Here is a 17,026-nt window from a genome sequence, read left to right as displayed (position 1 = left end):
CTCGCGGCGACGGGGCAAAAATATTTTCGCTCGCGGTGGAATAAATTGAGTGACGTAGCGCCGGGCGGGGTCGATCGACGCATTTTCGAAGATGTAAAATCGAGAACCACGCTCAAATGAATTAACGCCGTGGGCGAAAGCAGAGGCGAAAGCGTAATGATCAACCGGGCTGGCATTTATCGGCCGTACGAGCGATGGCCCTGCCGTAAAACGCGCCTCGTGGGAAAGAAAACAGGTCAATTTTTTTCTTATTTTATCTAACGGGTCATTCGCTCACGTGACTACTGATTTATCGCTAATCCTTAATTGCTTCATTATTTTTGATAAAATGACCGGCTGTCCTCGAGGTACCCGTGAATTGTGAGCGCGCACGCTGTTTCTTACGCGCGATATAAGTCACGACGTTGAAATATCGTTCTCCTTTTCCTTTTACCCGCAAATAAACGTTTGTCGGAAGTATGTAAAATATAATATTGTCAGGGACTAATTGCCGGACGCTGGAAGTCGGAAGCACCTGAAATGTGGGGTAGAAAAGGGCAGCCGTGCCTTCGTGCGAGGCGGAAAGACAAGCGGAGGAGATCGCGGCGTGCGAAAAAAAACATCAAGGAGGGTAGAATGAAAAATGCGCGGCAGGTAGTGAAGCTGCACCGAGCACTTCGTGCGGTACGTAGTCTTTCTGGGTTAAACGCGACTCGTGCGTTCGCTGCGAAAGACGGGAGGAGGGACGGGAAAGAGATACAAATGCGCGCTCTCGCCGGTTAAAAAAAAATTATTAAAAAAAAATCAGGGTGGTTGAGGTAGCAAAAACCGATAATTAATTCGGTCACATCGCGGTGTTCTACTCGACAGCTTCTTCTTTTATTTCGAGCCGCCCCTCTTTGTCCGTTCCCTCTTTTGTCCACCCTCACCCTCTTGTCCTTTCATCTTCGCTCTCATCAATCTCTCCCGTGACCGCTTCAATCGTCACGCTTCGACTTTTTTTTCTTTTTCTTTTCGCAAAAAACGTTTATGTTGTATTGAAATCAACGAGAGATTGCAATTCTCGATGAAATTACAGAGACGTGCTTGATAAACGCGACTGTCTTAGAAACGCGAGAAATAAAGATAGAAACAGTAAAAGAAATATATATATATATTTTTTTTACAACGAGGAAGGAGGAAATAAAAACTGGGGTCTCAGATTTCTTATTCATTTACTTTTTTTTTCTTTTTTATTTTTATTGAAGTTTTGGCTATAACATTCGTCCGTATTATACGACTTCTGCAGTTCACGAACGAGGAAATATTCAATTCAAGCACGGGATATATTGAAGATACGGCGCGGCGTCGTATTTTCATAAGTTCGCGAAACGATATTCAACTGTGGATCGATGAAACGTATATCGCAGAAGCAATTCCCGCTTTTTGTGCGCGCTGTTGAGATTAAATTAAAAATTACACTGATCGCCCGGCCGCTTGTTCCACGTGATAAAGTACCCTTCGAGCTCCCGACCGCCCTTCACTGATGACTCCATTCTGATCGCTCGTCCCGATTTCGCTTTAGAACAAACGTCCGCGCCCCTTTTCGAGTGGAAATGTTCCGAGCCCCTCTCGGGCAAAATATCAGCCGCTGCGAGAGGAAGTCTTCGTCGGAAATAATCTCGTTATACGACGGCAAAGCCAATCAGCGAGCGAATAAATCGCATCGTTGCGTCTCAAATAAATCTAACAAATCTAATAACGTATCTATCTGCGACAGCCATTGGTTTTGATTCGCGTACAATCGCAGGAGAATAAACATAATTTCACTTATGTCCACTTCAAATACGTTTCATTACATGACATATTATTACAAAACAACAAATAACCCGCGGACGTTGCGCACGGCAGTGAATTAAAAGCATATCAATTTAAAATAATCTCCGACGGGATTAACTCCCCATTCGTTAAAATGTTGATACCGCTCGCGAACGAATTTCGCAATGGCGCCTCGACATTTTTGCGAACTAATAACGGGCGGACGTGTTCATCCAGCATCCGCGCCCGCGAGCCGTTTCAACGCGTGCCGTTCGAGTAATTTGACCATTCACGTGCCCCGCCACTTTGTGCATTTAGCGCGACAGTGCAGAATGGCACGTTATACAAGAGCGGCGAGAGCACCGGCGCGATTTATCTCCCCGCACACAGACGGGCGCAATTTATTTCCTCCAACAGGCGGAAATTAAAATCGATCATTGGCTCGCCCGTATCTTGGCGCGATCCCGACGGTTTTCTGTCCTTCATCCTTTTCGTCTCTCTCGAGTGTCTCAAGATTGCCCGATGGGACCCCACCTAAATAAATAATGACGGCCAAATTCAATCGGTTATTCGGGTCACTTGACATCCCCGTCGTCGTCGTCGTCGATCGATCGATCGTTCGATCGGCCTGCCGTTTTTACAACCGGAAGCTCAATGAAATCGACCCCGGCCCTCTCTCTCTTCTCTCGAACAACTCCGACTCTGTCCCTTAGATCATTGACGGCAATCATAAAATCACATATGTGTTTACCTCGGCCAGCAGCCATTTTACGCGCGGCGCCTCCACGTGGTGGAGGGCCACGTGGTCGGCGGGCCCGGTGATCAGCAGACGCAGGTAGTCGAGCGCGCTTTGACGTAGTTTAGTAGGTGCAGTACGCTAGCACTACGGCGAAAAGCGTTTAGATAGCTTTTCCAGCTCGTTATTAGTCAGTAATAATTTTCTAACGTATTGTGCGTTACATTTCTGGCTCAGTGCTGAACAATTCAGCTAGACAGCCACGAGATAAACCACGGCTACTGGTTATAGCAGTCATTAGATAACGGTCAGGCTCGACTTTTCACTCGCGTAATCGTACAACGAGCGGGCTTGTAAGGACGATAACACGCCTTTTTCGTATTTTTCCCTCCCGCGGCGGAGATCGCGCCGGGATCTCGTTGAACTCGCGTTCTACGTTCAGACGTTTAATTTCCTTCCGGAAACGAACTCCCGACACTGGCGATTGTGGCGCACACTGCCACAGGGAAAAGTGTATCACGGGGACGGTGTTGTAACAACAAGACTGTAACTCGCGTCTTTTCGATAGCATCGGGTGGCAATCGACGGTCCGGCACGGTCGTTTCTGCGCCATCCGATAATTCCATTTTTCCCCGTTGACTTTAATTTCTTTCAAGGAACGCCTCGGGACTGGGAAATATCCGTTGCGCAATGCGTCGCTCGCGTTGCCGGGTAAACGAACGTTCCCATTGAAAATGCAAACAGGAACACGGTGCGCGCCGCTGGCCGTGTTATAGGTATACGACAGTTTTGCGGATTCGACGTTTCTAGAGCGAATTCGATTTCTGGTTGGAATTTAACGAGCGGAATGAAAATATCATTTGTATGCCGCTCTGCATACGCAGCGAGAGTTATATTTATTTTACGCCGCAAATATTCGAGTATTGGAGACAGAAAAAAAAAAAAATTTTTTTTTTTCTATTTTCTTTTTTTTTCTTTTTTTTTTATTGGAACAAAATCGATTTGCTTTAATGAACCGCGTGAAATTAATTGGCGTGTAACGCGCGCAGAATCTTGGGCGGTCGAAGTAATCCGCGGGAGTTATCGGATAAGTTATAATGCAATATTACAAGTGCTTTATATATTAGCGGGCATATTCGATTATATCTCGTGTAATTTAATTACTAACTGCTGCCTCGGAGCGTAACGGTAATACCGCGCCTTACCACCTGCTCGGCGCCGCTGGGTTTCTAGCGAGTAACTCCGCTTTATGGCCGTACGTTTCTCTCGCGGAGAGACGTCTCGTTACCGCACAATGAAGATCTGCGGAAGAGTTATTTCTATACGCCGGCTATTCATGCTGCGCGGCTTGTACCCGAGCATTAATGTCGCAACAATACGAACCGTCGATCGTATCGCGAGAGGAGCATTAGCCGTCTAGTTGTCAGAGCCACATCCGGGTTGTCAGCATATATAATAAGCAAATTTTTCCCCCGGTAATCTCGCGATTGCATGAGATTGACGTGTACACGTGCTCGAGCAAACGACGCCGAGGAAATACAAGATAAACGTAGAGGAGTAGGAGGAAAAAAAAAAAGAAGAAAAGAAAAAGAAAAATCGCGACGCGATTCCGGTATTTCTCGAAACGACATCCGACCCTTCGGATGTTCATCTCGGCGAGCCCGCAGATATCCGACGACGACGTCGCCTCTTCGTCGGCGAATCTGCGAGTCTTACGAGTGTTTCTGACAGAATCCCAAAAGGGCACGGCCGCGCGCGGTGAGTTGAATCGGCTCGGGACGAGTCTGTGACCCACACCGGACTTTTCCACGGAGAAGGGAAATTTGTTTCATAAATCACGTCCCGGCTTTGCGCGCGTGCTGGACCACGGGAAATCTTCTCTCGTGTTTGCGCGTCGCCGCATGTACGCGCACCTCGTTACTTCGCAGACATCGTGACGGCATAGCCGGCGAATTCACCGAGTCCGCGCGCCGCCCTCGCAATCCGATCTCCTCGCGTACCTTTTTGAAGGGTCTTACTTTAAGCTCTCCTCGAACAAGGAGACGATAACAATCCGCTTCGGGGAGCCCGCCCCCTTCTATTTTATGCGCGGGCCGCGCGCGGACGTGATTTCCAGAGAGAAACGCCGAAGAAATACTCTCTTACGACGGCTTTGATGCTCAAATGAATATGATAAACGGACCAATGGACAGTCTTTTACAACAGCGCCTTAAACGCGTCGTCGTTAACGATTTCTCTATTTCGCGTCGCGACAAACTAGGACGGATAATTAAACGTGACTATCTTTGTTGCGGAAAATTATTTTATTATACATTTGATTTTTCACGTTATCGTAACGCGAAGTTTCACGTGCCGGCCGTTTAGAAATTGACTCCTCGTAACAACGGATCCTCGTCTACCTCGCCGATCTGCGATAACGAGCGCCCCGCGAGCCGCGATAATCTGGACATTGTCTAGATTTAATTGGACCAAAAACGATTACGGGAACTTCCTCGTTCCCGCGTCGCCGTTGCGAAAACGATAACGAGTACGGCCGGACGAATGACGGCGACGTTTCGTGCTCTAATCCGGTTAATCCTCCAGGAGGGGAAAGTTTGATTAAGTCCGCGGAATAGCTCGGTGTGTATAATTTTCAGGAACTTCCCCCCTTCAGGCGTATTCTTTCAGCTTGCAGCCGCCCGTCCCGAAACTTGCCAGCGCCAGACCCTCGTTCGCTTCCACGGAGTCGCTCGAGAGAAAAGCGCGGGGGTTGCGAGTGCCGCGGGAGGACGCAAGGTCGCGTAATTCTGAGGGATACTCCGGGCCCCCGTCGGTCCGTCGCTTAACCCAGTTACGCCGGCTGCAATTTCTCGTCTCGGGAGTCGGAATCGAGTTAGCCCGAAAACCGATACGTTTTTCCCGAGCGAGCGAGGGAAAAGATCGAGCTCTCCCCGGGCTTTTCTTCCGCGCGTCCTCGCCGACGCGAACGTCGATTATTATTGATTGTCGTTTGGCCGCTTTCGCCGTCCTCGCCCCGCTATCGGATCGCGTTCGACGATGATGGAGCTCGCGGTGAATATCTCCTCGACGCCGCGCCGTTTACTCGCGCTTATTTTCTCTAATTTGCCCGATTAGAAAATGACGGCGCGCGCTTTCTCCCTTTATCGCGCGTACGAGCCATCAATCTTAATTAAAGGCGATAAAGCGGTATCGCTCGTCGCTCGGTTAACACAATCGCATCGGGCCGAGCGACGTATTCATCGAGGAGAAAGGATACCCATCTTTTGCGAGATTGTCCGCGTCTCTCCGCTTTTAATCCGCAGCCCGCGATCCAAATTTCCTTTTCACCTCTACGGAAACTCGCTCACAAGCATAAACAGCCCCGGTACATTGCGTCACGTCCACGTCAGCGTGGACTCGAGGGCGGAAGCTGTCCTCCTCTCTTCGCCCCGGGTGTATTCACGTTTCGCCCTTAATCCCGCGCCGGCCGAATGTCCCTTTAGTTACTCCGAGGGAATTAGTTTCTCCCGGGCTTCCCTTAGATTTCCGAGCGAGAGTTTCGCAAGCGAATTCGAATGCGCGCGGCCCCGCTTAAATAAACCACGGTTGAAACGTATTACCGAGCGTTGCCGAAAACAAATCCGCGGGATTATTGCCACGTCCTTCGTCTCGTTCGACGGCGTTCGCGCGTTTCGATACCTCTTTCATTGCCTCCCCCCGAGACCCCCGGCTCTCTGTTACATTATTCGACTCTGGCCGGGAGCCAGCCCCGTTTTCTCGATGAAATTTTACGAACGACCCGGGCGTACACGATCGCCCACGGGGGCGAAATTATGACGCTAATTAAACGGGTCGGTTTACGAGGCGATGACTCACCCCTTGCCAAGTACTTTTCCTTCATCCCGCGCGTTATCCCGCGTTTAGCGAGCAACGATCAGCCCGAGCCGCGTTTTCCCGCGTTGGCTATTTTTAACGATCGCGAACACCTCGTCCGTTAATAACGACGATAAGAAGCGCGCCGGTGCTTCCAGTTTTCGCACCCGGCCACTTCATCATACGGGTTGTCCCGCTTCCTCGCTTCTCGCGGACGTTGATAAATAAGTTCGAAAAACAAGCTTTTGTTCTCCTCTCGACGAACGAGAACCCCCTTCGATCTTGCCGGTGGTGCATTACACCACGGCGCTACTTCCGCTCCTTTCCGACGGACGACTCCACCCCCGCCTTTCGCACTTTAAACGAAGATTCATCTGGCGACGTTTTTCAACGGCTATGTCCGCTCGTTTAGATTTCATAGCCCACATATCGCAGCCCTCGGTCTTGCGTATCCATTCGTTTCTTTCGCCGCGCTTCGCGGTCGCGTTTCAATTGCGATACTTTAAATGTAAAAGCGAGGCATTGTATATTGCGCTTAGATGGAATTCTCAGGAAATCGATATCGCGATTACGTGAGCGACGACACCGCTGGTTACACGATGGCGGCACGTAATCTTGAACTTTGACGTAATAATGTTAAATTTTATGAGACACGAAGTCCTATAATCCCAGTGCCATCTTTAGAATGGTAATATGCATAAACGGATTGTCCCACAAACTTGTACGGGTTAAGTTTACCGCAGCGACGACTGATTCGAGACTCTGCCGCTGCTATCAACGTCATCGCCGGTCCCTAATGGACAACTCCGTACTTTGTAAACGCGCTCGGGGTATAATTCAGAAAAATATTCAAAATGAGAAAACGCTCGCAATACAATCCGCTTTGGCAAGAAAATAAAAGAAATTGTCTTTTCATTGTTATCTCACAAATACGATATTTATTTCGAACGGTCTCGGAAACGTGATAAATTAATTTCTCCGCAATCTTCCTCGCTCGAATACATCTGCCTTTAATTAATCCGCCGAAAACGAAATCTACTTCCGCCGCGTATCACGCGCGCGCTCTCGTTTCAAGCACCCCGCAAATACTCCCGCAAGATGTGGAAATAAGAGTGCTGTCCGCGGATACGGCCGGGTGTTTAAGTGCACTTCGCCCACCCCCGCAGCTCTGATGTAAAATGCATCGCCGCGCCGCGAAAGTATAAGCCGGCCTGATAACACGCATCCTCGCGTTCGCACGCGCGCGTCAGCGTAATGCATCGGACGTATACCATAAACCATATCGAGTGCGCGTTATCGAGAGAAAAAAAAAAAGAAAAGAGGGAAATGGCTCTAAAAAGAGACGTGCTCTAGCGCGAGACACGCTCTAGAAATAAATCTTCCCTCCTTCGGTTTCCGCGTTGCGTCTTTCTTTTCCCTCTTTGCCTTTTTGTCGCATTTCTGCATCCAGTCTTTCTCTCCCTTTCACCCCCGTTCTTCCCTCTCTTTCTCCTCTTTCCTCTTTCTCTCTCCTCTCTCCGCCGGCTTCTCTAATGTGTGTCGGTGGGTCGATCGGTATCTAGGTCGCAGGTTTTGGCAGTACGGCCCACACCCTCCCCCCGACCTCCTTTCTGCGCCACCGCCACCCCTTCATCGGAACGCAACGTCGCGCCGTATCCACCGCGCGGGTTTACGCAAATTTCAACTCTCGCGCGCGCGTTTATTTTTCCTCCGCGCCACGAGATATTTTTTTTTATTTCTCTATCCTTTTTTTTTCTTTTCTCCCCCATTTCATCCGGCATTGTTCTCGCTGGATATCGATTCATTAGTCATCTCATTGTAGCTATGGAACGGCGTTTTAACATTTAAACAAGGGGCGCTATTTTTTCGCTTAAAAAATTATTCTAAGTCGCTTAACGATAATGCGCTTTATTCCGCGGCGGGATTACGCCGGAATATTAAATATCCCGTTTTCATCGGGCGATCGATCGCTGGCGGCGCGATCGGTCTAATAGCCATTAATGCCGCGTAAATATGGCGTAACGCGTTGTTGACCCAAACAAAATTTCCCAACCGTATTATCGGCCCGGCCGTTGCATTAGTCTCGAGCCCTATTAAATCCCGCGTTTTCGTCAAGGGTTCGTTACGATAACGAGAATGGGTCATCGTCGATGCTCACATTCTCATTATTCACTTAACATACCTTTTCATGAGCAAAGACTTTTTTTTTAACAATAAATTATTTTCTACACGTATAACAGTTACAATAAACGATCGAAATAATAAAAATAATATTACGTTATATTTATACAATAATTACATAATTATGCATATTTATTTGTGCAGGATATTCAAAATTTGCCGAAATTTTAAGCGATTTTCCTGAGAATGTGTCGCTTCGAGGACTCGATATCCCTGGCGTGTTTCAAATTGTGACGGGAATATTAAATATCACCGTAATGCAGTCGCCCTAGCAGCGTAAAGGTAATGAAACCCCGTTGTTGACCCACGCGTCAAACGTCCGCGCGCGTTAGCAGAATCGTTTCATTAGCGGTGCCGTATTCCGCGCTCTGTGGCGCGCGGTATTTATTACGACAACATCGTAGACACCGTGCACGACGCATCGACGGTAACGACGAAAGTTTCGCCGGGCTTGACGTCTGCCTCTCGCCTGTCGCAAGTCGCCGGTGTAATTCGCGTTCGTGAACTCGCGCGGAATTCCGGCCGAGTTCCTCCGCGAATCCTCCGACTGGTTACGTGCCACGTAGCGATATTGACAATTCAGCCCTCTATTGTGGGCGGCACTTAATCCCGTTAGAACTCAATCAATCGACCATAATACCCTTCGGAGCCTACGTGCACGGTAACGATCGCCCCCTCGAATATACCATCGATTCGCGGGCCGCTCGATCGCCGGATTCGCGATAACCCGAGCGATTATCCTGCCGGGAAACAGCTGTGTAAACGTTTTAATTAATGAGACCCTCGTTCCGAGCGCGAGCGACTTTTTATACATATTTTTTTATCCTTAACGTCGCGTCTTTTTAGCTCTGCCAAAAATAAAAAGAAAAAAAGGTATTAAAATTTAGATTATAAGTCTGGGATAAAAATATCAGCGTTTCATTCAACGGAAATGTGAAAATATATATATATATATATTTTTTTTTTTTTCTTATTTTACGAAATGTATACCTGCTGGGAGAAAAATCATGCGAGGCGCTTTCGACTGTTTGTGAAAACTCGTTGAAGCTCGCGAGACGTTTCCATCGAACGCGAATGATGGCACACGCGGAGGCGTGCGCAGAGGAAAATGGGTTAATGCGGATCTACGCGCGGGCGTTAGACGTGAATCAATTTGCGAAATCTATATTTGCCGCCGTCCCCGCGCCCTGTCATCTCGAGGGAAGTCACCGACGTCGCGTCGGGAAAGTGTCCGCGAGGACAGCGCGCCGATTCGCGTCAGTTAGCGTTTGCGCGGCGATAAATCGAGAGGACTAAAAAAAAAAAAAAAAAAAAAAAATAAAGGCGAAGCGTGGGCCGGATAAGCGGCAGGCTTTCGCGAGCTGTCGCGAGTGCAACAAACGCGACGAACGGACGTCAACGCTGGGGCGAATCCCCCGCCCGGCTCCGACGTTCGTGCGTAAACACGCAGATTTGACATCTTAAATGATGCACTTCCCTCGTGACTGGTAGATATTTATACATCGAGATTGTTCGCAACGAAATGAGAAGCCGGCGCGGAGAGGAAACGCCAAAAGGAACGGAAAAATACGCCCGCCGAATGTTACGCATATTGCCGTCTCGAATCTCGTACGTTGATTTTGTTAAATCGAGGGGGTTTGCTTTGACTTGTCGATTTCGCAACCGTGTCGGACATATCCAGCCGCGGCATTCCAAATCCGATGATGATTAGAGGCGTATTCCGACGCCCGGCGCGTACCCTCGTCTACGAATAGGAGATGATTCAGACGACTTTAAAGCGTCCCGGGTCCCCGGCAAAGCAAAAGAACAATGCGCGATCGGTGCGGCGGATTGTCGCCGCGCGAGTGCAACGCAGGTTTCGCACGCGTGAGTAACGAGCGTCTGCGTTACACGTGGCGTGGCCCATCTATGAATAAACGTACGCGAACCTTCGTCGTCGCGGCGCCGATCACCTGGTACCTCGCGGCCCTGACGAAATATCGGTATGGTCTCTAGCTCGCGAGCCTGACACGCGTTCACCATCGAATTGTAACATCAAACTTGTCCTTAAATGTATTAGCAATACTCTGCCCCGAAAGTAAAGCCTTCGACATTGCCGAATTAATTTAATTCGATGCTTAGCTGACTGCGTAACGAAGATAAAAATTAATTAACACGTTATTATAATTAAAACAAAAAAGATCTTGGAGTTTATACTTTGAATATAATATCAAATATGTATATTAATATACGGTGAATTAATAGATACATTAATTGGCCGTTCCTTATTGTCAAATTTTAACTTGGCGAAACAATTAAATTTTAATCTAACCAAAAACTCGGTAACCTTCTCATAATCTTCGTCCGATATTTCTGTGACTTGAAGACGCGTTGACTTCTAAATTTATACGTTTATATAAGTGGCTTATATAATAATTTTTTTTATTATCTCTCAACAGAGTCTTTGATCTTCGTAACCGTTGTTCGTTGTTAAGTGCCAGGTATTCTTGCCAGCTAACAATAATTGCTTTGATGTCTTCGCTCGAGAATTCGCGGAACACCGGGAGTCTTGAAAGAGGTGGGGACCTATTACCGTTGTTGCCCGTCTCTAATAGACGGACTGTTAATGGCAAAACGTACTTTAAACCGGAGATACGTGGACGCAAAATCCGTCCGCTCAGATATTTCTCGCTCAAGTCTCTCGCCCGTTTAATTAACGCCGTTTAAATTACCGTTTTGAACTTTTAAATATTAATTTCTCACTAGTGTTAGCTCTTATTACAACGAGACAAACTTTACGATAATTAAAAAAAAATTTTAGGGAAAATTTTCTCTAAAATATTTTTTTTTATAAGAAACTGCTACGCTCTAATCGTAATTTTCTCTGGGTGAAGTTTCATCGAATTTCTCGCCGTCGTTTATTCCCGATGATAATTGCCGACGTGCTCGCGGCTCGTTTCTTAACGATCTCACGAGCGAGAGGAAGCTCCCGAGCGGTATCGGCGACGGTGTCTTTTAGGGGAAAAAAGTTGGGCGCGTTCCGCTTTAACTTTTCGAGCTCAGCTCTCGCGCGATGACTTAGAGGATCGAGGGACGTGTCTCCCTATATCGATAATTTATTCCTTCGGCCGCAGTAGCGATTTTTCTAGCGTGTCAGCGGCACTTTTACCGCCTATATTTTATACGTTCGCCCAGCATGCACGGCGGCCAACGTCGATGCAGCCTGCTCTTGATGCGCGCTACGTCTCGTCGTCAAGCACGGGAAGGTAATAATAATAATATACGTCGTGTTGGCGCGGGAGAATCGATATACAAGATGCATACATGCATAAATAATCCCGCTCCGGTTGGCCGCAAACGCGGCTGATTCGGCATATGAGCGATACTTCCGATGTTGCGTCGAAGAAGGGGAAAAAAAAAAATCGAACGTCATCGCTCGCAATGCGCTCTGACGAACGTATCGGTTACGCCAGATGTAGATCGCGTAATGATGCGAGGCGCAACTCGACGATCCGCACGCTGCGGAAATTGAGGGAAAATGGTTGCACGGCGTAAGGAAGAAAAGGCACCTCGGAATTCCTCGCAATTATACGGACGCGTGAGATTTACGTTCCGCGCTCGCTTTAGACGTATTACGACGAGGGCGAAGGGATTTTAAAACGGATAGCTTTAATTTCTCGGGGGCGCAGTTGCGCCGCGGGAGATGCACAACGGGAAGGATAGGAGGGCAGGTCGATATCCAGCGGCAAAGCTCCGCCGGCTGGTCTGCGAGAGGTCCACGCTTATCTATTACGTTCTGGCCACGGCCGTCGCGAACAATACCCGCCGGCGCTGCGGCGAGAGTCGAATTTGTCGTCGAGCACGGCCGCATTGTGGCAGTCGGCGCGCGACAATCGAGCGTAATCTCGGCATACTTTATTAACTGGGCCAGCGTAATTTGCAACGTGGGGGGAGAAGATAACAGCTCTTGTCCCGAAAACGGGTTCGACGTACCCTTCCAGCGGCTGCATTCGTAATCGCGACGAGCGCGACACGCGTATACCTCCCGCGATTCTGTATTCTCGCCGATAAGAGCTTTCTTTCGGCGATTTTGATCTCCCATTTCCGCGTCAGAGCGTCGCGCCGCTAAACGGGTCTTTAAGTTCACGGGATGCTTCTTCAGCTCACGCGACTAAAAACTTCCGCTCGCTTCGGTAATGAATAACAACGACGGAAGGAAGAAGGGGGAGCGTATCTCGCCGGGAGCGCGAGGAGAAAAGCGGCTGCGAGTTTCGCGAACTCGCGCGGTAATCACATCGTCCGACGCACGCGTTTCCAGCAGCTGGCGATGCTGCCCGAACGCACCGGGACGCAGGGTAAAAGTTTGCAGCCTCTCGTCGGCCGGAACAGATCCAAGCTACTTACGTAATATCTGTGATTCAGTGACATGTCTCTTCGTCGTGCCCTCGTCGGCTGCTTCGTCCTCGCCTTGGAAATCCGCGCGCGTCACGGCGCCTTAGCGGAGTCGCGATCGCCGATGCTGCTCGCGATTTCCATCGCCTCCCTCTTCGGCAGTCGGCTCGTCGATATTCGAAGTGCCCCGGGTGTCCTCGAAGTCGCTCTGTCTTCGCGGGTAAGCGCCACGAAGTTTCCACGGGAAACGAGCGTCTGCTCCGCGCGGGAACAACGACGGGATATTTCGCGCGCGCAATCGATACTCCGCTATCTTCGCTACATTGGCAGTGTTATCCTTTCCTCCCGGGGTCGCGGTATCAGTCTTACATATTTATTGTCGGGATTCCGCACTTATCTCTCCAGCGTCGTCATTATTGTCGCTTTTGCCCGCGATTGTTTCCTATACATCTGGGTCACGCGCGTCGAGTTATCTCGTTGCCTCTCGGCTTCCTCACACCGTCTACGTGGCACGGATCGTATTTCGTCGCCAACAAGACTGTCCTGCGAAAAGAAACCGAAAATGTTTCGGGAAAACCCCGCTCTCTCTGAGCATCCCTCTTGAATACAGCACGGAACCGCTCGTTGGAACATATTACGAGTAATAAAAATTTTCATGTCGACTTGGAAGCAGAAATGTTACGTATATTTTTAGAAGAGAAAAACATTTCTCTCTCTCTCTTTCTCTCTTTCTCTTTTTCGTGTTTAAATTATATTACACGGAGGAAGAGCAAAATATTTGGCCCGTGATTTTTTCCGCTGAAACGCATCGAGCGTAAGTTTTCAAAAGAGAAAAAGAAAAATTTTTGAATGCCGAGTAGCTTAAAATTTTAGTTGATGTATTTTCGCATTCAGGTCTTGACTTCTCGAGAAATATACCTAAATTATGTGAATTTTTCGGCCTTTCTTTGTTTTTAATTCTTTATTAAACTCACGTTATATTAATTTTTTTTTATAATTAAAACGGAAGCATAAAATAAGAAGTTTCTTATGTGCGTTAAGTTTTAAAATTTTCTGATCGCTGACATTGTAATCCACTTTCGCGATAATCATATTTCTAACGTCTTTCTCGTCCGGGTCTTATTGTATCGGACCGGCTAATAGCGCACAAGTATAAATAGTGCGCGTGCAAAACCGTCGCCGTTACGGGTCGGGGCTTTTAGCCCTCGCTTGTAAAAACGTCGCGGTCCATTAACGGTGCCGTCGACGATGCGACGTCACTTCGCGCAGCGCGATGCAAAAATTCGGCGCGCTTCTCCGCGGTCGAGGAATGCACCGTCCGGCGGCCGTTATTATCCGCGCTGTCCGTAACGAAACGGAAATAAAATCAGACGCAGAGTGTATCTTATGGCCCGTCCGAAGTGCTTTACAGGAAAAAAAAAAAAAAAAAAAATATATATATATATATGCTAGCATGCAAAGCGTGACACGATTTCTCGAAACGTTCCGCCACGAACGTTTTATCAGCTGTCATTTTTCGGTCGTATTTATAACGGCTTCGTTATCAATTTAAATTATTGCAGAGTAGTAATAGTACGTAGCTATCATATTTAAATCGCCACGAGAAATGCCCATTTAAGAATACAATTACGTAACAAGTTCATGACTTCAAAGGCAACTTGAAATTTTCAAGACAAGTACTTCTCGCGTGCCGAAAAGGGATCGGCGACATCGAAGATAGGGCGACTTCGCGCGTCGTGTCGGCTATTGTTCCTCTCGTTTCGAGATTCCGGGGCGCCGCTGCTGCCAATATCGGGACCGACGACGCAATATCGGGTCACGAAGTCCAGCCTCGTGTCCCTGGCAGCAGCCGGCCGATAACTCACGCGACGCGACTGGCGACGCACGACCATTAATTCAATTGAATTTACCCGTAATTACCGTCGAATTAACCAACGACTTTGATTCACGGGGTGTCCGGTTTAGCGAGCCGATTCCCCTCAGCCTGCACGCGCCTCTCAGCACGCTCAAGAAACGCCTTCACCCCGCGATCTCGTCGATGCACGAAGACGCGACGCACATTCAGGCTCAATCACGGTACGCGGACGTTGATCGATCATTCGCGGATCGATTTCGCGCAATTAATCCTGTTTCGAACGCGGCATTTACCCACCAACGGATGATCGACAGCGCGCATTGGCATTTTGAACTTTTTTTTTTTCCACGCTGTAACTGCACTCGCTTTAGAAAAATTCTCTCGTGCCTTCGGTATCGCAGCGACGCGATTCCCTTCATCAATCAGTATCGCAGATCCGCGTAATATGAATAATTAACTGTTACGTAACGGCCCGAGCGGTTGATACGCGTCTTTCTATCGAATTTTTGTAGATTTACGACGGCGGGTCGTTCGTGTAGCTTTTTTTTTTTCCAGAATCCGCCGAACTGCGTGGCTTGCTGCGGCTTCTCTCGCGTCGCCGATACGCCGCGCGCGACCCTGCGCGCCGCGAGGAAATTGCACGATTTTATCGCGAACGATTTATTTCCGATCTCCATGAAGCGCATTCGGCGCGGCCCGTGTCTATCTGCTGCAACTGACGATCGATCAGCCGAGTATCAATTACGCGGAGCACGTGACGCCGGCAGAAACGTTGCACTTTCCGCAACGGCCCGCGGTGGAATTTCACCGGTTGGTCGGTCGTTAATTTAAAAAACATGCATCGCGCTCCGGTCTTCCGCTCCCTTTCCTCCGTTACCTCACCCCCGTTTACGCGCAATCCACTTTTAATCTACGTGCGACGTGTAATTCCTAGCGCGAGCCTTTCGCGCGTACTCGTCCTGAAATAAAATTATCCTTTACGGCCACTGTGATCCACCGAACCGCGATCGCGCCATCAAATATTTGCTCTTTCCCCGACGACGAACGTCGCTAGACGGGACAGCCGTTATCGCGCGTTTCCCATATCGTTCGTATGCCGTAATTAATTACTTTAATTATTATCACGCGCGCAGAGCGCACTTTTCCGTGGATCCAGGACGCCCGTCGACCGGCACTTCTATGCACGCGACGGATCGCTTTCGATTGTGCTTCGACGTCGGTCGTAACAACCGTGAATGATATTCGTTAGCGCGTTTGTTTAATATCGGGAAAACGCTACTCGACGTCACGTTCAATTATACTCAATCGGAAACCTATTGCGACGCGCGGGGCGCGAGTTTTTGCGCAGGGAACAAAGATCGCGCCGATGAATGCGTTAAAGCGCGCCGGGTCCGCCGTTAGCGAAAGAGGTCTTTAATTACGTGTTTATCGACGCCGATCGGCCATCGGTCCTCGTAACCGCAGGTTTAAAGCCCGGGGAATACTTTCCCGGTATATTCCTTTCGCTCGCGAAAAACGTTTTCGCGGTGGATGGATTATTTAATGCGTTCGCAACAGCTCGTCGAATTAATATCTCGGGAAACGCCGCGATTTCCTCCGCTTGATATTTCCCCAGTCGCACCTGCGTATTTACTAATTACTTCACCTTGGTCTTTTGTGCGACATAATTAGCTCTAATTAACCGCAATTGGCGGGGTCTCTCCCGGTGAGACGCGGCGAATTCCCGTCGCTTCGCGAGACGATCGTTTAACGGAAAATTTTGCTTGCCACATCAAGCAGCGATTCATTCGAGTTCGTTTCCCTCTCTCATCGTCACGCACGCGAAAAATCAAAACGACGACTATCGGCACGGAGAGTAAAACTTTTTCCATAAGCCGGGGGAGGGCGAGGAGGGAGAAAGTGAGAAAGTACTTTGACGGCCCGCGTATATGCGCTCAGCCGTACAAGCGCGATCTGCGGGATCGTGAATCGGAAATTTATCGCCCACACAGGCGGATTCGTGTATACAGCGCGTTTATGCCGTATCTTTTCATTTGCCTTTTGCCACACACGCGTCGCGATTTACGAACGCGGCGCACGTTCGCGTGTACGAATTATCCTCTTTGCGCGTGAGGCCCGAAACGTGCCTCCAAATTTTAATTACGAATTTTCTCCAGAAAAACAACTATGGGGGACCATAGTATTCTCACGTAAACCGTGGATAGCCGGATAAGGTTGTTGCGCGAAAAAAGAAACCTCCGTAATTGCGCACCGGT

At 48.8% G+C, this 17,026-nt stretch overlaps 2 protein-coding genes across 2 annotated transcripts in view; one reads left to right on the top strand and one right to left on the bottom strand.

Annotated features, from left to right (window-relative positions):
- The window catches only part of LOC139101663 (facilitated trehalose transporter Tret1-2 homolog), a 54,772-nt gene extending 40,220 nt beyond the window's left edge, over positions 1 to 14,552 (bottom strand). The window contains 1 exon segment of the mRNA XM_070654995.1: positions 12,929 to 14,552. Within this exon segment, the coding sequence (XP_070511096.1) occupies positions 12,929 to 12,952 (24 nt within the window). The 5' untranslated portion in view covers positions 12,953 to 14,552.
- The window catches only part of LOC139101669 (mediator of RNA polymerase II transcription subunit 20-like), a 73,499-nt gene that overhangs the window by 42,032 nt on the left and 14,441 nt on the right, over positions 1 to 17,026 (top strand). The gene's annotated exons all lie outside the window — the stretch shown is intronic.

Source organism: Cardiocondyla obscurior, linkage group LG04 (genome assembly GCF_019399895.1).
Source record: "Cardiocondyla obscurior isolate alpha-2009 linkage group LG04, Cobs3.1, whole genome shotgun sequence".
NCBI lineage: Eukaryota > Metazoa > Arthropoda > Insecta > Hymenoptera > Formicidae > Cardiocondyla > Cardiocondyla obscurior.
This window is presented reverse-complemented; position numbering and strand designations above follow the sequence as displayed.